Source organism: Megalops cyprinoides, chromosome 15 (assembly GCF_013368585.1).
Source record: "Megalops cyprinoides isolate fMegCyp1 chromosome 15, fMegCyp1.pri, whole genome shotgun sequence".
In the NCBI taxonomy this organism is placed as follows: domain Eukaryota; kingdom Metazoa; phylum Chordata; class Actinopteri; order Elopiformes; family Megalopidae; genus Megalops; species Megalops cyprinoides.
Window position 1 is genome coordinate 20,037,809 of NC_050597.1, and position 21,339 is coordinate 20,059,147.

The 21,339-nt window shown below is 49.9% G+C and overlaps 1 protein-coding gene across 2 annotated transcripts in view; it reads left to right on the plus strand.

Annotated features, from left to right (window-relative positions):
- The window catches only part of LOC118789957 (arginyl-tRNA--protein transferase 1), a 64,311-nt gene that overhangs the window by 32,044 nt on the left and 10,928 nt on the right, over positions 1-21,339 (plus strand). For both annotated transcript variants that reach the window (XM_036546726.1, XM_036546725.1), the window contains exons 9-10: positions 3,884-4,065; positions 7,035-7,134. In XM_036546726.1, the coding sequence (XP_036402619.1) occupies positions 3,884-4,065; positions 7,035-7,134 (282 nt within the window). The remainder of the gene's footprint in view (positions 1-3,883; positions 4,066-7,034; positions 7,135-21,339) is intronic.

Consider the following 21,339-nt stretch of genomic DNA (forward strand, 5'->3'; position numbering starts at 1 on the left):
CATGCCACTGTCCGTGTGTCTCTCTGCACTCTTGCCGCACCTGTGCCTGCCTGAGTGTGTGTGCTTGCGCTTATGTCCGTGCGTGGAGGAGGACAGTGTAGGGTCCTAAGATGAGTTCAGATTGTGAAAAATGTGTTATTGATCATGCTGTGTGTGTTTACATGCATGCAGGTGTTTGTGTATGTGTGTGTGTATGTGTTGAAGAGCTGAGATGAGACGCTCGCCGTTGCAGAGCACACTCTCTGTGTCTCAGTCTAAAGTAAAGGTTGAGGCTGCGCTCCTCCTGCAGCCCCCGTCCAGGAGCAGGCCTGTGTGTTGTTTTGGGTTCGCTCCTTGTTTTTCACATTTTTTACTGCTCCTTGAAGTGTCTGTCTGCAGGCCAAAGGCTTGTTAACAGGGCTGTTGTGTAATTAGTAGTCAATCTTTTATGGACCCCAGGCCTCGCCTGCACCCCCCCCCCCCCTGCGCCCCCCCTCTGGAAGCTGCGGGTGACGTCACAGCTCTGAGTCAGCAGGAGGAGCAGGACCGCGCTGCACTGCACGGTCTAACACGCCTGCACAGTCCTGGTGCTCGGCCCCTTACTCGGTCGAGTAAGGCCTCTATCACGGTTCCTCGCAGGGCTCTCTAACGGTTCTTGAGCAGCGTTGAGGTATCCAGCTCCTAGTTGGCCGGAGCATGGCACGTGACGCCGTCGATTTATGCCGAAGACAGATGGAGTAATTAGCTGTTGTTTCCACGTCGGGGTTAATGAGGTGTTACTGAGCGTTTTAAGCACGCGGCGGCCGTAGGTCTGTGTGTGCGCGTGCACGTGCGTTCGTGAGAGCGCGGCAGAGGTTGGGCCCGCGTGGCACCCCTCCCTGCGAGGGACGGCCCGTGCCCGAGGCCCCCCACCCCGATCTCTTTCCACCTCTGTCCCTCTCGCCCCCCTCCCTCTCTCTCCTTTCATTTGCATCTGTTTGAAATTAATTCCCTGCATGCCTCTGGAATATGGTGGACAGATCCTCATGCCAGTGAAACTGAACACTGCGCTCAGAGGGAGAGAGAGGGAGAGAGAGAGGGAACGAAAGGGGTGAGAGAGGAGAGGAGAGTGAGGGAACGAGGTAGGTACAGAAAGGAGAAGAGGGAGGAAAAGACTGGAGAGGGTAGGGGAGTCACCGTGAGTAGCAGCGGTGTCTTGGTTTCAGCAGAAATGCCAGCATTGTGGGTGTGCCTGTCTGTAGGCGTGTGTGTGTGCATGTGTGTGCGTGTGTGTGTGTGTGTGTGCGCGCGCGCGCTTATGTGTTTGCGCGCGCGCATGTGTGTGTGTGTGTGTGTGTGTGCGTGCGTGCATGCGTGCGTGCGTGTGTGTCTTTGTGCGTACATATTTTTTGCTTGTATGCATGTGATTATTACATGGCCTGAACCACACTATGAGAGAGTGATGAATGGTAGAGTGCATAGGCAGGCTGACCTGTCCCTCACATTGTGAAGTGTATGAAGCGAAGTTTATGAAGGAGTAGTCAAAGGGAGGAGCCTATGTGTGTCTCTGCCTGTGCGTGCGTGTGTGTAAAACGTCTCACCCATGGGTAAATCGTACCATGTGTGTTGATCTTTCTTTGTTGTACTCTGAGATGCGGGATGTAATGAGCTCCCATAGTAGGAATTTGACAGAATAAACGGTCTCAGCTCCCACCCTTAACGCCCCCCTTCCCACTCTCTGTGACCTCTCTGCCCCCACTCACTGCAGCACTTCACAGTGCAGACAGTAGGCAGGACAGAGAGAGAAAAGGAAGACTTTAGACAGGGATGGAAGGCAGAGAAAGAGTGTCAGAGAAATGAAGAGGTACATCTCAAGGGTTTCCTGCCTCTGTTAAGCATTCCCAGAGTCACCTGCGCGCACGCACACACACACACACACACACACACAACCACACACACACACGCAAACACACACCCTCATACACAGTCTTTCACGTGAAATAATTCACACACAAGTGCTGTTTTCACTTGCTCCCTCACATGAGCGGACACACGTCCACGCTCGCCCACCTGTGCATTCGTACGAACTCCTCCACTGTACTCTGTATGTGTGTATATATATATGCGCCTGTGCATGTCTGCATATTTTTTATGAAGGAAAGTCTCCTGAAGTATATACAGGCACTGTGACGAAAAGTCACTGTGGTTCAGTCAAGTCGTACATCTTCACTAATGATGTTGTACTGCATGCTTTTCTCCGTTCACTCACTCACTCAGGTCTGAAGCGCGCCACCCTCCTCTGAGCATTCTCCTTGAAGTGATGTATAGCAGGAGAAGGAGGAAGCGGTTGAAACCCTGGCAGCCTAAAGGCAGCGTAGGAATTCCGCTTTAATGTGCGCGGTTAGCCTGCGTGGCGCAGACAGGAGGCTCGAAGGTCAGGAGTCGATGCAGCCGTTTTATTTATCTTAATTTATTTTTTTTTTGGGAGAGCGGGAACTGGGCTCCCGTCCTCTGGACCGCCTGGTGGGGTTTTTTTTTTTTTTTTTTCGTTTGCTGGGGTTTTAATTTAGACAAGGTGGCTGCCAGTTGCAGGGAGCAGAGTTCTCACTTTCACACCCCGGATTACTGAAATATTCCCCCAGTGTTGTGATAACAAGCTGCGGCCGCAGCGGGGTAACCGGGCCCAGATGAAGAGGCCAGAAGAGACGGATCCTGTTTCCTCCCGCTCGCACTCTCTCTCGCTTTGTATCTCTCCCTCTCACTTTCTTTCTTTCCCTCGTCCCCTCTCTCACTTTCTTTCCCTCCCTATTTCCCTTCTCTCATTTCTCTTCCTCGTTCTCCGACTCTCCCTCTTTCCTGCTCTCTCCTTCTCTCTTAGTTTCTCTCCTTCCCTCTCCCTGTCCCTCTCTCCCTGTCCCTTTTTCTGTCTCTCCCTCTCTCTCTTTTTTCTGGTAACTCTGTTTGCAGTCCATGTTTGAAGTAAGGTTGACAGTTTCCTCCCCTTAGGATACTAAAAATGTACAGATCTTTAGAACCACAAGCCTCAGCAAATATTCAAACTGGATCCACTCACACATTCTTAAGGAGCATACACACACACACACACACACACACACACACACACAAATCCTGTATTGGCACCAGTGAAAGCCGTGGGGCTGTGCGGGGATTCACTCGGACCATGCAGAGAGTTTTATTAAAAAGCTGCTCTCCTGAGTGTCGGCAGGGAGGGCGCGGGGGGCCCCTCCTGATCACGCTCAACATTTGGGACCCATTAGCAGGCTCTGCACGGGGCTACTGTACACCCCAGTCAGGGCTCGGGACGTCCCACGTGCGTCGAGCTCAAAGACACATCGAAGTGAGAGCGGTTTCGCTTACAGAAGGGGGGAAAAAAAGCGCTGTTATTGCAGGCGCCCGTGTGGGGAGGGCTGTGTGGCTCTCGCTGGACACGTTACTCATTCACACCAGTTTACATCCACCTCTGTGCTAAACATGCTCCTCTTCTGCAACATCAAATGAGCAAACCTCATTCTTACACCCTCGGCTCATACTATACTCTGACCTAATCAATGGATATGACCTCTGTCCTCCAGTATGCAGTACCCCCCACCCCACACACACACACACACACACACACACACACACACACACCCACACACACACACACACACACACACACACACACACACACACACACACACACACACACGGCTTGCATGGCTCAGGTATGGTGCGCCCCACATGCACAGCTTGTTCTTCCGTCCACATGTCAGCTTTATTGTGTAATGGTGTGTTTTGAGGTTCAGTTGTCCAATCCTAATCTGGAATTAAACCTTGTGCACCATGCAGAAAACACACGGGGGAAAGGTATCACCCCAGGGGAGGACAGCAGAGGGCTCAGCTGTCGTTTTTCCATCCCTCGCAGGCGGAGACGGCCCCGGACGGGCCAGACTCAGGTTACGGCTCCTTCCATCAGCAGTATTGGCTGGATGGGCGCATCGTTGCCGTGGGAGTGATTGACATCTTGCCTACCTGTGTATCCTCGGTGTACCTGTACTACCATCCCGACTTCGCCAGCCTGTCCCTGGGCTCCTACTCTGCTCTCAGGTGAGTGCATCCCTACCTCCACTCTATCTCTCTGTCCCTCCCTCCATTGTGTATCTCTCTGTCGCTCCCTCCTTTCTGTCTCTTCATCCCTCCCTCCACTCTGTCTCGCTCCGTCCCTCTGTCTGCCCTGTTTCACTGTCCTTTCTCTCCCATACTTCTCTTCAAAACCTTCTACTGTTCTTCTGTCTTAAAACCTCCTTAGCTTTGCCATGCCATCAGTGGCATTCACCCCAGGCTCAGGGTAGTGTCAACATTCCGGGTCAGCCTGGGTGGGGGCTGCAGTGTCAACTGTTTCTGCTTGTCATTCCTGCCTTTGATATGCTCCTTAACCTATAGCAAGCATGACTCCTTGTTCAGTCTTTTGAAACGGTTCTGTTCTTTCTGTTGTTGTATGTTTTCAGTGCTGGCAGTTACTTCATGGTGTTTCAGGTGTTCCGATTTGATATTTTTGCCAATAAATGCATCATTTATACCATGTAATTTGCTGAGGCAGCTGAGTCTCTGAGCTGTGATTGGTGGATTATTCAGTAGATATTGTGAGAGACGTGTGTAGAGAAGGATGTGTGGCTATGCAAGTGTATGTGGGTCTTTAAGAAGGTGTGTGTGTGTGTGTGTGTGTGTGTGAGTGTGTGTGTGATGAGTACAGTCTGAGTAAATAGAGAGCTGTTCCTATGGACTCCCCCGTCATCAGAACCACACATTTTTATATTATTATTTTAAGAGTCTGACTCCAAGAGCAACAAATCTCACTGTGTTCACAAGGCAGATATTTAGGGCCCTGTTAAAAGCTGGGAGTGGAGGGGAAATAGTCAGTGATTGTTTTGAGACTGCAAATCCTGACTCTTTGATGGTGTCAGAGTTCTGCGTGTAAGAATTGTGATTTATGCTGTTTCTGAACTCCCACGGCCCGATGCCACCCCCCCCGTTCCCCCCACCATACCCGCATATGTGCAGAGTGTACAAAAGGCCAGGCAGCGCGGTCTGCTCTCAGTGCTGATGCATGCTCTGTCACAGTGACACAACAGCGGAGGGGAGGTTGAAACAGAGCGGGACACAGGGACAGGTCACGATGACCCGGTCGGGGAGACCGCTAATGTGGGTTCTCATTCAGAAATAAGCAGAGAGCTCCCTCTTTCATCAGTATGCTGGGTTCTGTGTGTTTGCTGTATGGTGTGAGGGGAGAATGATTATGCCTGTAAGTGCAATACAGTACATTGACAGTAGGGGGTGCTGTTGGCAGTGCTAGCCTGAGTCCTCTTTTTTGGTGGCTGGATTTCCATCTGAATGAAGCAGGAAGCAAAGTTCTTTCATTCTCTCTCTGGGCTAGTTGGACGGGGGGGGGGGGGGGGGGGGGGGGGGGGGGGGGGGTCACTGCAACTCTCTTGTCCTAAGAGCAGCTGTTGTCAGGTGTGGGACATAATGAGTGTGTGCGCTTGTATGTGTGATTAAAGTGCACGTGTGTGAGAGAGAGAGAAGAGAATGTACATGCAAGCATGTGTGTGTGAGACAGAGAGGGGCCTGGCGATGGTTGCGGTCATGGCGGAGGGGGTTGCACACATAAATATTAAGCAGAGCACTGCAGGGTGGATGAGGGGGTAATTGGCCTGCATTGGAGTGTCAGATCGCTGAAGCGGGGATAATAAGCCCTGGAGCTGCTGGTGGTGGTGGGGGGGGGACAGTGAGGGGATGGGGGGGGAGAAGAAGGGGCGCAGGGGTTTTGTGAATGGGCCCCTCACCTCTCCTGATCCCTGTTCATTCATACCCGGCCTGGGCTTTGTCACCAGGGGATGGGAACCCAGGAACCTGGCAAGACCATATGACCCCAGATCAGCACTCAGCGGCTGCTCCTCCTCTCCTCCCTCTCCCTCTCTCTCTCCTCTCCTTTATTCCTCTCTGTTCCATCCTCTTTCCTCTGTTCCATTTTTCATCCCTGTCTTTTCTGCTCTTGTCGTTTCCTTCTCTTTCTCTTTCCTCCTTTTTCTTCTTCCCCTCGCGGTGCGGCCGGTTTTGTTTTTTTGTGTCTGAAAGCTGAGGGAAAAGGAAACCCTCTGGATGCAAATGAGAGGAGAGCTAAAAAAGAAACCAATGGGGGAAAGAACGTGAAAATGCGAAGGAAAATTCGGCTGTGGAGAAAAGTCAACAAAAGACACGGCAATTAAGTGAAAAATGGAAAGAACAAAGGGACTGGGGCTGAGAAGGGGTTTGGCCACTTTGTTTAATTCTCCACCCCCTTCCCTCTCACGCTCTTTCTCAAATTCATTTTCACATTGTCTTACCTGCACAATTTGCATTACTATGTGTGCTACCAAAACTCACAAACTTTTAAAATGTCAAGCAAAAACCAATGTTCAAAACAAACAACATCAAATAAATTACGGGATTAAGTCTTTGTAGGCAGCATCATAAGAATCAGGACTAGAGTTACATTTCTGTTCCCCTTTTTGTCTGTTGTGGAGTTATTTGGTTTGTCGGGGGTGTGTATCACTGCTGGCTTTGTCTGTCGGGTTATTTAGCTGCAAGTGCTGCATAGCCTCGCTCCCCAAGGAGAACAGGCATCCTCTTACTACTGTTGGTTACATCTGCAAAGCTTGATTTGAGGGAAATGGTGTGCCTTACATGAATGTAATGGAGAAACACCACCTATTCCGGCTCAGTGGGTTGTTGGTTGTGCCAATGCCAGCCTCTCTCTGTGCCCAGCTTTTCCAGCTCTGCCTGTCTCAGCCTCTCTTTCTGTGCACAGCTTCTGCCAGCTCTGCCTGTGGTGGTTGCTCTCAATGGGCAGGCTATGCACACTTATACTGAACTTTGTTCTGGTCTTCGTTTCGTGGTTTTTATCAGTGTCTGTGGTCAGACGCAGTCACTATTGTATATGTTCTTTTTAGGGCCCGATAGCAGCCTCTGTGTTCGTGCGCAGTGGGGTGATGTAATTTCCTCTGTGTGTTCTCTCCCCCCCCCCCCCCTCTCTCCAGGGAGATTGCCTTCACGCGGCAGTTACAGAAACAGTCTCCCAAACTCTGCTACTACTACCTGGGCTTCTACATTCACTCCTGTCCCAAGATGCGCTACAAGGTAGACATGCCTCTCCCGCGTGCACACACACACACACACACACATACTCACGCCCAGTGAAGGCCTGCTTGGGGCACATTTTCCACGCTCCCTTGTGAATTACTTCAATGCCCTGGTGTCACTCTGCTATCCGCGCACCTAATTAACACAGTGCCCTAGTGCAGATACCTCTCCATGGGCCGTCAGTGCTGGACACAGTCCAAGCTCTAACCCACCAATGACACGCACCAGCCACACAATCGCCAGGCCCCTGAACCAGCACTGTCCTTCATGGATGCACTAATGCTGAAAGAGCTGCCACTGTATTGCACTGTGGAGGAGCATACATGATATCTAAAAAAAGGTGTGGGTATGTTCATTTGTTCATTGCTTTCCTGCACCAACTTGACAAAAATAAAGGTATACATGTGTGGGTATTGTAATTGTCAGGAAGATTGGTAAAATGAGTGGCCAACCATGAGGAACAGAAACATCTCTTTTGTAGGAAAGCCCCCCCCCCCTCTCTCTTTCTCTCTCTCTCTCTCTCTCTCTTTCTCTCTGACATGGCAGCTCTAGTAATAGCCAGAGATGTTGTTTTCCCCTACTCCACATCATCTGATTCAGTGCTGAGCAGGGATGGACACTGTTGTGTTTGACGTGGTTTCACTAGTAAAATTTCATGTTTCATATGGCTTTACTTATGAAATTTAAAATGCCAGCTGCTGAAATGGCATAATTTGCTAAAATGGCAAAGAACTATAGATGATGGAAAGTTTCCAGAAATTTTCTAAATATTCCTAAAGCAGTTCCTAAAACCCTTCTCAAACAGAAAAACTCCAAAAATCCTGAAGAAGCAAAACACCCCAAAACTACCAGAAAATTACAGCAAGTGAATCTCCCTTTAATATTTAAAAATACAACTGAAACAATTATCTGTTCATGATTTTTGATGCTTGTACATTCTGTACATTACAAGTACAGAAATATAATTTTCATATGAAATGAATTGAATATATTATGTTTAGAAAAAATATAGAATATATAGAAGAAATGGCTATATGTTGTCTAGGTAAATTTGTCCTATTTGTAACTGTTCTGCTCTTGAAAATCTGCATTTTTTGCCGCAAGCTCACTGTGAAAGCATTCAGCGTTCCTGACGGTGGCACCAGCAGCACTTGGCAGGGCTGTTATTCTTTAAACAAAAGGTTTATATTGATGGCGGGGCGGATGCGTACGGCTTGGAGTGTGTAGCAAATGATGGCAATTTCAGCTCTGTTACTTTCTGGAAGAGAATTCTGTTTAATGGGCTGAATGTTTTTTTATGCTTTTTGTCCGCTTGTGCATCGCGGTTGTTTTTGTGGTTTGTTTTTTTAACTGTGGCGCTTCAGTCTGCCGCCCCACTTTTCTGCTGTATGTTGATGCTCCTAAATGCTTAAAAGTGCCGCGTCGTTTTAAGCAGGTATCAGCCACAGAGGGCAGAGATCAGAGGACTGTGGTGATGTGGTACTCCACCTCACTGCATGTAGCCAAATGTCCATCTGTTTTAATCAATCTCCGCGATGAATTTCACATCCTGTACGCGTTTAAGAGTGTATGTGGGATGAGAGCCGGACACTTTCCATACTCCTGCAGAGTCTGTAAAAAATGTCCCGTGTTTTATAGCCTGCAGATAATTTAGCAACTTTCTGTCCATGTTGAAAAGTCTGTGTGTGTGTGTGTGGGGGGGCGCTGACACCTGCGAAAGGTGTTTATTCCCCCTCTCCTGGCTCTCACCTCTCCGTCCGGGTGCGGTGGTGGTCTGTTTCTCTCATTCCGGGTCACCTCGGAGGGATGGGAGCGCCTCACTCCTGTATGTTTCCGGGTTTGAAAGCTGTGGTGGGCCCTCTCTGTTCCAGAGGTTACGGTCGGGGACCAGAGTCCAGAGCTGCGTGTGCTGCGCTGTACAATACACTGCTCTTACACCACCCTCACACTGCAGGGCGTTTCCACGGCCCTCACACTTCCTTTACTCGATATGTCACCATAACACCACATTCACACTACTCTCATGCCACTCTCACGCCACTGTTACACCACACTTACGCCACTGTTACACCATGCTTGGACCATTTTTACACCACACTTACACTGCTCTTACACCGCCCTGACACATCTCTTACTCTGTACTCCATCACTGCACCACATTCACACCACTCTTACTCCATGCTCGCGCCACTCTTACACAACTCCCACACCTCTCATACACCACTCTTACACTGCTCTTACACAGCATTTACACAACCCCCCCACACATCTCTTACTTTGCACATCACATTCACACTACTCTTACACCACTCTTACGCTATACTCACAGCAGTCTTACTCTACACTGATCCTGCTCTTACACCACTCTCACATGGCTCTTACACCATACTCACAGCACTCCCAGGTGGCCTGTGGAGAAGCACTCTGACACATGAATATTAAAATTAAACAAACAGAAAGCAGGTGTGGAAGGCCAGCATTATGGACTGTTCTGGGACTCTCTTCAGAGGGACAGGGAAGTTTTCAATGGACTGAACAGCTGATTCATATACAATAAAACCAGAGAGAGGGAGAGGAATGTAAATATTGCTGACGGGCCGGCCCAACGTGCAACAGGGGAATGAGGGAGAGAGTGAATCAAGGAGCTGCAGAAATCATTAGCAGTTGAGAGAAAGGTCAGTGCTGAGACAGCTACTGTACCACTCAGAAACGCAAGCACACGCACACGCACACGCACACTCACAACGCACACTCACACCCCTCACTATCACCGAGCCAGAATTAGTTAGTGGAGAACTGACAGAATTGTCTGAGAATTTCTGGGGAACTCAACGTGGGGGGGTGATTTTGGGGACTTTTACAGTGCCCCCCCTCCCTCCCCCTCCTCAGCAGCATCAGCCAAAAGTGTCCCAGTCATTCATTCCTTCATACACTTAATCAGCCTCCCTCTCCCTTTGTCTCTTCCCCCTAAGTACCTCTGATATCCTCTCCATCTTTGTGCATGTGAGACAGGGAGTGTGTGAAATTTCTCCATCTGTGCGCTGTGTGTTTGGGTGTCTGCAGCGCTGTGCGACTGGAATATTGAGTGCTCCGTTGTTTCATATCGGCCCTGGTTACCAGAGCGCCGCGCCTCTCAGTAGCTGGTATTTGCCCCCCTCCCTCTGCCTCAGCGGGGTGGAGGCAAGGCGGAGGGGTGCGATTCAGTACCTGGAATTTACCCCCTCCTCCTGCCCCAAGGGAGTTTGTAGGGGGGTGAGAAGGTCACCCGGTTCCCACCCACACACACAGATACACACACTCAGTGTCCCATGGCTGGATCCTTGGATGTTTTACCAATTACCTAATTAATGTTCATACGTGCGTGGCTTTTTCATTCCATTCACGATGTTTGCATGGACGATTTTGTCATTACAGGACAAAGTACAGGAGCTCACTGAGCCCATCTCTTGTGCCTTTCCAGGGACGCAGTACACAGCCTAGAACTCTAACCTTCTGCTACTTTAGAAGGTTCTTCTGTAACCTTTGGGATTTCCAGATCATTCCTGTAAATCTTTATTTGAAGTCTGTAACCCTCCATAAACCTCTAAAATTCTAGAGCATATCTATAGCTTTTGTGATGTTCCAATGTAACCTTTGCAATTCTAGAACACTTGTCCTCATTCTGAGCAGCCTTTGTGTTTGTTGGTCTGATGCATAGATGACATCACTGCTGAATAACACCGTGTTACACCAACCCATATGGAATACTAGAGAAATTGTATGTTGTCTCTGTGCCCTACGAAAGGCTTGTGTGCTGTCCAGGGGGGGTATTTATATGACGAGCTGCCATTCCACAGAGATTTGGAGGAGCCCAGTACCAGTGGGGACTGATGCCAAATAAGCTGTACCAGTTTATTTAGGGCTCCCGTCCCAGCTCTCAGTGGGCCAGGTGCAAGGGGCGCAGGCTGACCCAGGGCCAGTGGGTCTCACGAATCAGTAAATCGTCCGCAATTAACTGCACTGGAGGTTGACATCAACGCAGAGCTCTTGTGGGAGAAGAGTTAAAACAACGTTAACTCTGCGTTTACTTAACGTTCACAAGGACGTCGAGACGGCAGGGTCGCCCTGTGCCCTGTGACTGCATCTCTGGTGATTACAGAGCTCCTGAGTTCACACTCGTAAATAAAAACCTGCAGATGCAGCTCTATCTCTTACCGGCCCTCACAAAATACTCGCACAGCAGGGGAAGAATCACAGCTGTGAGCCTGGAGCTCTGCGTAAATCTGAAGGCACTGAGAAGACGGACGAAGAAGAAATACAGCTAAACCTGCTGCTGAAAACCAGTAATCAACAGACTGTTCTTTAAAACGATGTGTGCGCTTCTGTCTATAAACGTAGATGCTGCGTAATGGCTTACTTAACATAAACACATAGGGAGTTCACTGTCGTAGAAGACAATGTTTATCGCAGGTGCTGCCGGCCCTTTGGAACTCGACCTCTTGTGGTCTGACGCAGAACTGCATCAGTGTAATTCTGGGCTCTTCTGCAGCTGCAGTGCCGCATATTTCAGTCTCTGGGATGGATCCGCGCAGGTTTCATCATCATTCCCTGTCAGTTGGTTTAACATCGCGCAGCTGTCTGCTGGAATGGAGCGGGACGCCGCCGCGGGATGCGATGACTTCTGAACAGCACAAGCAACGCGTATCCACACAAATACCAGCAAACAGACCCCTTAAACTTCTACAGTCACTGATGCCTCAGAAGTCCCTGGAAAAGTGCTCAGTGCCGGAGTGATAAAACAATAACAGCTGGTGCTTTAAATTAGAACCAGCGGCCATCATTATCAATAAAATCCAGTAAAAGTCATAAAAATCGCATTCATTTTGCATCAGTAGTTTAAAAGGTATCGCGTTGCAGGCAGTGCGTTTAAAAATTCCGTGCTTGTTGGCAGCACACGCAAACACGTCAGCGGTGATTAGGAGACGGCGAGCGCTATCGCGCCACTGTAAGCGTGTCGGGGAGGTTGTCCCGCCAGAGAGAGCCAAGGGGACAGCTGCGCGGTCATCGCGCGGGAATCCCCACAGTCTCTGCGGTTTCCATGCCGACCGCGGTGTCACCGCTGCCCGGCACTGGCGCGCCGCCTCGGCTATGAGGGGGACCGGTCCTTCGGCCTCCGTTTCTTAACCGCGCCACAGCTGCATCATCGCGCTCGGGCTGACCGAAGAGCCCCCCTCTCCTGAAATCCTTCCACACAACGCCCCCCTCATGCTTTCAGAATAGACCCTGGCTGCCCAAAGGCCCTGTCTCCATGAGTACAGACCCAGGCCTCAGTGCCAGCCTTGTGCCACCATTACATTACGTTATATTATTGGCATTTAGCAGACGCTCTTACCCAGAGCGACTTACATCAGTTACAGTGTTATCCATTTATACAACTGGATATTTACTGAGACAATTTGGATTAAGTACCTTGCCCAAGGGTACAACAGCAGTGCCCCAGCTGGGTACCTTTTGGTCACAATTCCTGCTCCATAACCACTGTGCTACACTATGCTACACTATACACCAGCACTGTCCCATTGGGAACTGCTCTACACTGGAACTGGACCAGGATATAGGCTTCCTGCTGCAACACCAAAGAAGCTCACTGTCTAATGTTGCTCATTGCATCTCTCTGACTCTCTCCCTCTCTCCCTCCCTCCCTCTCTCTGTTTCTGGCCACAGACTTTTACACACTGCACAACATGGTCTTTGTTTTCGCTGGTCGCTGTGATTTTATTATCCTCAGTTTTATGGCACAGACAGGGCTACAATGTTTTTGTGACTCGTTATGTTGCATTTTATTTTATTTTTTTGGAGGTGTTAAAGTTATTTTTGACTCGACTTGAATTGGTGTGCAAGACTGATGGGGCGAAAAACAGAATATGCGTCTTAATAAAACAATACGCTTGGCAGCGTACAGGGCTGGGAAGGGGCCACTTTTAAGGAAAGTCACGTAGAAACACACACACACACACACACACATCTGAGGTTGTGAAGACGCGCAGAGGTAGAGGTTGAGGGTAATTAGCTGCGGACAGACGGAGGGGACGGTGGAATGCGGAGAGCGGTCGGTCGCTCTCTCTCGCTCCCTCGCTGTGATTTTTTGGGTGTGCTAACGGCACTGGATGTGGGAGGCTGACTCCTCTGCACAGCTTTGTGGAGACAGATTTGTTTTCCCTCCATATTTTAGAGTCCCGCTATTCATCATGCATTTATTTATACTTTTATGCTTACTTTGTGACACACACACACGCGCACACACACACACATACACATACACACACCACACACACACGCACCCTGCCAAGCGTCGAACCGGTTAGAGGGTTATATAAACCGTTTTCTCAGTCTTGGTGTTATTGTTCCCCCTGTGAAAGAATGTCTTGAGCTGAGCCCCGGAAACCATTAAAGTTTCCACAGCGAGGTAGTGAGAGAGAGAGGGAGAGAGAGAGAGCGAGGGACAGAGAGAGTGACCGAGTGGGGGAGAGAATGAGGTGGCTCCTCCAGCTATTGTGTAGCTTTACCCCGATCTGCTCACCAGCATCTGCAGGACCAAACCATGTTAGCTGTCTACTCTGCTCAGAATCCAGAGCTTAGCCCAAATGTAACTCTAGATGTGTTTATGCGTGTGTGAGTGTATGTGAGTGTGTGTGTGTTAGTGTGTGTTAGTGTGTGCGTGTGTGTGTGCGTGTGTGTGTGCGTGTGCGTGTGTGCGTGTACGTGTGTGTGTGTGTGCGTGTGTGTGTGTGTGTGTGTGTGTGTCTGTCTGTGTCTGTGTCTCAGTGGCTAGTGGAGATAATGGGAGGGGGAAACATGGCTGAATTGACCCTTTCCCCGCCTGAAAGGAGCTGTAAAGTTTTATTGTATCTCTTTTTTAAGTTGGGCAGTTGCGATAAGCTCACACTTGACCCCTTTCTTTAGGGGTGTCCATCTGGGTGTAGGGTTCCATCCAGGAGGGAAAAGTGGTTGTTGGAGGGAGAGGGTGGGGTGCACTGTTGTGTGTAACTCCCTTTGTACCTTCCTGCTATCTCTCTCATTGTGTGTGTGTGTGTGTGTGTGTGTGTGTATGTGTGTGTGTGTGTGTGTGCATTGGCGCCTAAGGCTAGTCAGGGCTGCAGGTCATTTTGATATTCCAGGCGATTCAACAGAATGGAGATGGAAGGGTTCCAGTGTTTTTCTTGGTATCTCCGTGGGGCTGAGCGCTTTGGTGGGGGATGCATTCCTGCAGCCTAGCGCGGTGGAATCAGACTTAATTAATGCAATAATCTCTCTCTCTCCCTCTTTCTCTCACCCCTCTCTCTCCCTCCCTCAGTCTGTGGCGATGCTAGTGCAGTCCACACCCCATCTATCACTTCAGCAGCAGAGCAGGCAGATTTCAGGCGGGTGGGGGTTTTTTTTTGGAGGGGGGGGTGTTTTGGGGGGGGGATGCTGGGACGCGAGGCGCGATCCAGCGGTTTGTTTTCTCAGTCTGACAGACTCATAATGGTGTGATTTACGCCTGGGAGGCGCCGCGGTAAAGACCCTCATTGTGAGAGACCGGGCTCCCAGCGCACACTGCCACCTCTCCCTCTCTCCTCTTCTCTTCCTTTATTTAATCTCCCTCTTTCTTTCCCTTCCTTTTTTAATCGCCCTCTTCCTTTCTCTCCATGTACCAGCTTGAGCTCGCTCTGTATTAACTCATTACCAGGCTAATCTTCCACTTGCATGTTCCCATACAGGCAGTGCATAGGGCTTTATTGCATGTATTTGTACAGTGGAGTACCGTTGTGCGCATATAGATGTGCACTATATTGTGATATGTACTGTAGACACACACAGCGCTCTGTCCATCAGTGTCACTCTCCCCTCTCTCTCTCGCGCTATCCTTGTTATTCCTGCGGTGTGTCTCACTGCGAGGCTTGTGTAAACCTCCAGGTATGCAGCAACAGGTAGGGACGTGCAGTGGCGCTGTCGTCAGGACCTGGCACGCCGCGGTCTCGCGGGTTGAGCGTGTGTACGTGTGGGAAGGAGAGTGTGCGTCTGAGTGTGAGCGGGAGCCGGGAGTCACGTGACCGGGGGAGGGTCCTTGTTGGCCATGGTATCCATACCGTGCGGCAGGCCGTGCAGTGGTGCGGGGCACACTTGTGAGAATAGCGTTGGGTCTACGGGAACCTGCGTCACCTGCCCGACCTGCACAGTCACTTTGTGAGTCACTTTTATTCACCCCAGTACAGTATTGACTGCGGTAGGGTATGACACCCCTCCCAAACCATAGGGAACACAGATTGTCGCCGAATGTGTCTATTTCAGAATTGCATTGCACATGTTTGTTTTGGAAATGTCTGTGCATTATAGGACAGGCATCAGCAAGTAACAAGACAGAAATAGCACCAAGCTGGGTGATCATACAGCACAGAAAAAGTAGTGTAGTGATAGTAGGGACAGTGTACAAGGCGCTGTTATCTATTTGCTAATGAAGTACACCCGTTTTTTTTTTTTTTTAAATCCAGAATTTTACCTGGAGAAGGCAGATCTGTATAAAGTCCTGTAATAGTTTCCTTGTATCACTACAGAAACCAGATAGCAGAACAGTGTTGGAAGCTCTACAGGGACCAGACAGTAATGGTAACACTGCTGATGCGTTACAGAAACCAGACAGCAATGCTGAATGCGGTGACGTTGTGCAGAAAACAAGGCAGGGATGCTAAACGCGCTAAAGCTGTGCAGAAAGCAGGCAGCACTAATATTGGTTTGTGTGCCGCGGTAGAGTGTTACTGCTGCACATGCTGGGCTGTTTTTGGTGATTGGGCCATGGGGCAGCCTGTTGTAGACCACTGCACTGCCTTGTACAATATGTCATCACAGTAACCAGCCTCTGTGCTTCCAGCATATTCTGAGTCACGTAAACAGTTTCAGACTCAGAAAGAAGCCATTCTTTACCCTCCCCATTCTCCTCTGCAAAGAAAGCACCACGAGGAACAGATGAAAGCGAGCGGGAGGGGGAAGGTATCGAACAAAGGAGTGACTTAACAAGATAAACAGTTACTCTGTATGCTTTCCTGGCTGAATTTATGTCCCCCTGTCTACTGTCTAGATCGAACAGAACATAACTTTTTTTTTTTTGAATGAAATACTTTGGGTTGTATTTTTCTTTCTTCAGTTGATTTACATCCCCCCTATCTCCCTCTCTCCTTCTCTCTTTCTCTCTCCCCTCCTCTCTTTCATTTCTTCCCTCCCTCTCTTGTCCGCTCATGTGCGTATGGGTTCGCTCGTCTGCGGCATCTGATTGGCTCGCTGGCGGCGGTGCGTGTAGAGACAGGAGCACACTGTGAGCCACGCCGGCGGGCTTTTCCCTCTCTCACTGTACGCTGTTTCCCTTTCCTTTCTGTCTGTCTCTCTCCCTTTCCCTCTCTCTTTCTCTCTCCTCGGCAGCGGCAGTGGCGGCTTAATCGTTTCCAGTAAGCACTAACGAGTGATTGTTACGGTTCGCAGTGTGCTGGCACCAGCGGCCTACCCCCTCACCGATTCCAGACGCCTCAAAAAAAGACGAACCAGCATATTTTCACTATTTCTGTTGAAATTTATAAGTTAGACCGCCCCCCGCGCCCCCCAAAACTCGGACTGCTTTTACCGCGAGTCTGGAGATTTCTCGACACAAATGGTCGTGTTTGATTTCTCTTTGACGGAGACCACCTACAGCGGCTCTTTCTGCAGGAGCGGCGGTTGGAGTTATTTATTTATTTTCGCCATCTTTCATGAAAGAACCATTACCCGCCATTAGCTGGGCAAGGCCGGTCAAAGCCAGATGCCTGTACGTGACATTGACAGGGTCAGGGGGTGAGGGTTTGGGGGTCAGGTCAGAGGGTGGGGTCGGCGTGCGAACGTGCACGGTCAAGGTGTGAAGGTTGGGGCATGGTGGGGAGGGGGTTGGAAAGATAGAACCAGAACAAACTGGCTACCAGCTAAGGTGCTTGTTTTGTCACTGAGGACAGTTTATTTATGCTTGTGTCTCAGGACGCTCTGACGCAAGGCTTTGTAACACCTCCGCTTGCATCGAAACACAAAGGCACATTATGAGATGGGGACAGAGACCAGTTGGAATGCAGTTCGATAGCTATGGCTATAACTGTAATAACCACCCACCTCTGTAACAGTCTACCAATAAATACCCAGATAGATAAATAGATAAAATTGTCTCGTGGGTTGATGCCTATAAACGGTGGCCTTGGTTGAGGCTGCTGAAAGGCGATCCTGTAAAAATATTTTCCCATCATTAACCTGTCATCCGTGCGGCCCCTAGCGCTGAGCTCACCCTGGGGAGTAGGGACTGGGGGGGTGCAGGGAGTGTGGAGGGAGGGGGGGGGCAGGGCAGGGGCGTACCAATCTCACTGCCCTCTCTCCACTGTATTTATTTGAAGACTGCCGGGCTGTTGTCAGGTGAAAAGGCCTTGCGGCCCGTCTCTGTTTCAACACCGCCTGTTTGTGTAAACCTCCGAACACGCCTCACACACGCTCAGGGATGTTGCCCTGACCAGACCGGGCTGAGAGAGTGTGTGCGTGTGTGTGTGGGCGTGTCTTTTGGTGCTCTCTCAAGTCTACACATCTCTTCTCTGAGGTGTATGTTTTTTGTGGGTGTGTGTCTTTTGGTGGTCTTTCCAGTCTACAGATCCCTTGTCGCCTCCCTGCTCAGTATCCACCCTGAAGCCGGGCACTGTGAGCTCCTTTGTTCTTGGGGGTGGGGCACGGTAAACAGAGAGGATTCTGGGAGGGTGGATGTGTTTATTGCTCTTTGGCTTAAACGGTGTAGAAGTGGCCCCAGACTGGGCTCCCGGTCTCCTGTGGGACGTCCCTGAGACGCACTGCGTCCAGGACAAAGGCCTCCCTATGTGCCTCCACAGCTCAGAAAGACCTGTCAGATCTCAGCCCCCAGTGTTTACTCAAGAGGAGATGAATGCCATGATAGAGCGCCCATGTTTGCTTCTTGAGTGTGCATGTGTGCATGCGTGTGTGTGTGTTCATGTGTGTTCTGTGTAGGGGTCTGTGTAGGCCTTGATTTGTCAGTAAAATGTAAAAAAATTTAACTTGTCCTTACAAGGTCAGTATTTGTTGAGCAGGGTAAGGCAAATATCAGACCAGCTGGACATAACTGTTGAGAAGGTCGATATTTACCCAATTTTGACCCCCCTCTCCACCGACCCCGGATAACCCCATGTCCAAACTCACGTCAATCAGTGCTACCCAGGGGTAGAAGCTGGCCTGGGTATGGTTACCATAGATATAGGGGTACTAGATTATGTGCAGCCATTGGAAGCTGTGCTCCGTGGAGAGTGTGAGCGCGCTCTGCTCTGTAAGTGACCCAGCAGATCTGTGCGTGTCGTGCTTTGAGGGTGGTGTGTGCGGGCAGTGTCCCTGCGAGCGATCTGCAGGGAATAACTCACAGATGTCTCCCTGAGCCTGGAGGAGGCAAACTCACAGCTCGTGAAGCATAGCAGTAGGGCAAAGGGAACAGTGATTACTTCTCGGCCCTGATGCTTTGATCCTGAGAGCAGTGGTTCTGAAGCTCATCCTGTCCGTCCAGGGACTTGGTCCTGTTCAGGGTTTTGAACTCTGGTGCTGATGCGCCACAAGCTACTGAATTTTCTTTTGCATTGAGACGCTCTTGGGTATCGAGATGTTTTCCACGTCGTAAAGCACAGGTTTAATGATGGAAAATTCTGCATACCGATCGTGTGTGTGTGTGCATGTGTGTGTTCTCCTCTCTCTGGAAGAGACCTCTGTTTCAGAACGCGTGCACACGTAGCCTCTGACAGAATGGAGAAAGGGAGAAAAGCAAATGAGGGTATAGGTTTTCACGAGAATTCCAGGCCTGCAGCCAGCCTCACAGTTTATGTGTCTGATTAATTACCTTTAAGATAAATCACAGGTAAGGACTGGAGGGGTCACTGCTGTCCTGGGGGCTGGGTAAGGGTAGGGCTGTTGAGTTTGTGTGTGTGTGTGTGTGCGTGAGAGCGCACATGTGCATACGTAAGTGAGTATGCGTGTGCAATGAAGTGGCATAGTAAAAGCATTTGTGTTTGTCTAACTCTGGATGGACTGCTTCTGTGCGTGCGTGCGTGAATGCATGCCTGTCAGAGACACAGACTGAGAGAGATGCATGGAGGGACCTAGACAGCAAGAGCTGAATACTGAGAGGGCGATTGAGTCTGACTCAGTATCAGGCAGGAGTCCTGTTGTCAGTTTCACTTCTCAATCTCCCTTTTTCAGTCAGACAGTCTCTCTCTCACTCATTCCTTTCAGCCTATCTTCTCCCTTTCTCTCCCCCTTTCTCTCTCTCTCCCTCTCATCCCCTCTCTCACTCTCCCTTTCTGTCCCTCTCCTCCCCTCTCCCTCTCTCTGTGTTAGCGACTCTCCCATGCTGGCTCTATCAGCTCCATCAGGCATGCGGCTGGTGTTTTCTTTTCTGCGGATGGGATGTTAAATACCGTCCTCCCGCTGATCTGCATCTAATTTTCACCCCCATCCCTCCCTCCCTTCCCTCCCGAGAGCTGGAAGACTCCACATCTGAAATACCGCTCGTCCACCTCCTCTATTTTTTTCTTTTTTTTTTCCCCTTCCCCTTCTCTCTTTCTTCTCCACGCCGAAGTTAATGAGGCTTGCAGCGGCAGCCGGTCTGTCAGCGTCACCTCCGCATCGGCAAGGGGGAGGAGACGTGAGGAGGGAGAGAGCGAAGGGGGGGGGTGGGGGGGGGGGGGGGGTGGAAGAAATAAGATGTAAAAAAGCACTCAAATCTGTGTTTTTTATATTTTTGTTTGTTTCTCTTGCTGTAGTGTGATCAGTCTGCACTGAATGGGCCCTGAGAAAAAAAATCTTTCGCCATCGGGCCGGGGGAAGCTTTCGAGGTGTTGCGAAATAACCACTCCCCCATCTTCTTTTTTTATTTTTTACCCCTATTTCTCAGATTACTGGATTAAGACAATTTGACATTAGCCAGCTTTTCAAACTGTCTTTCTTGGTAGTGGTGAGCCTGTGATTATGATGTCTGATAATGGCGTGCTGTATTTAGTCTGTCATTGTGCATTGCAGCTTGGGTAATTTGAGTAATATTATGACCTGACTGTCATATACTGACTTTAAATCCAGCGTATCACCCCGAATGAGGGCACCAGTGGAATTAATAAACAATAAGTAGTGTTTGCACATTTGGAAATGAGTCAAAGGTTAAAAGAATTCCATATTTCGGCTTGTCGGTAAAACTGTTGAAGTGGTGTGGATGTGGGCTCCTGTAGCAGTGCTTAAGGACAGGGGTCAGGAGGTGGCGCCGGCGGTGGTGAGCGGTAGTCCAGGAGTGCGGGGCTGGAAGGAGTGCAGACAGGAAGATAATGACCAGGGAGACCACTAATAACCACGTCCCCTCATTCTCTGGCCCCTTCTCCCTCTCTTTGAACAGTGTCTGAGAGGGCTCATCTCACACACACACACACAAACACACACACACACACACACTCTCGCACACAGGGTGCAGACTGCTTCTCCCTCGCCTTGGGTTTTATAACGTCTCCTGGGCTGGAAAGTGTTTGAATTAGATCATTTCATTGTGTGACTCGGTACACGGGCAGGATGCTGGTCTCTGAAAGTCTCATTTTCTTTCTTCCTTTTTTTTTTTTTTTTTTTTACCTATAGATCTAACTGGACTCTCAGTCCCTCTCTCTCTCTGCCTACACCATTATCTCTCTGTATCCTGCTCATACCCTCCCTTTCCTCGTGGACACACCTATCTGCATTGGCCTCTGTGCATACCCCCTTTTTGCTGCGCAGATCCCTCTGTCACTGTGCAGATTCCTGTCTCTCACAGTGCAAATCCCTCTCTAACTGTGCAGATCACACAGACCTACTGCGCAGACTCCTGTTTCTCTCTCTGTCAGACCTGTCTCTCACTGCGCACATCACTCTGTCCGTCTCCCTCTTTTCCTGTACAGACTCCACCTCTCTGCTGCGTTATGAAAGAGTAAATAAGTCATTCTTCATCCCTGTGTTTCGCCTCATTCCCCGTGGTTGATGGACTGATATTGATGACCTGAGGTCAGAGCTTGCCAGCGGAATGTGGGGAACATGTCCCTCTGAGTGTGTGGACCGTACCCATGTTGCACCCCCGGCCCAGTCGACAGAGACTCCCGATTCTCACAGTGTGACATGCGTGCTTGT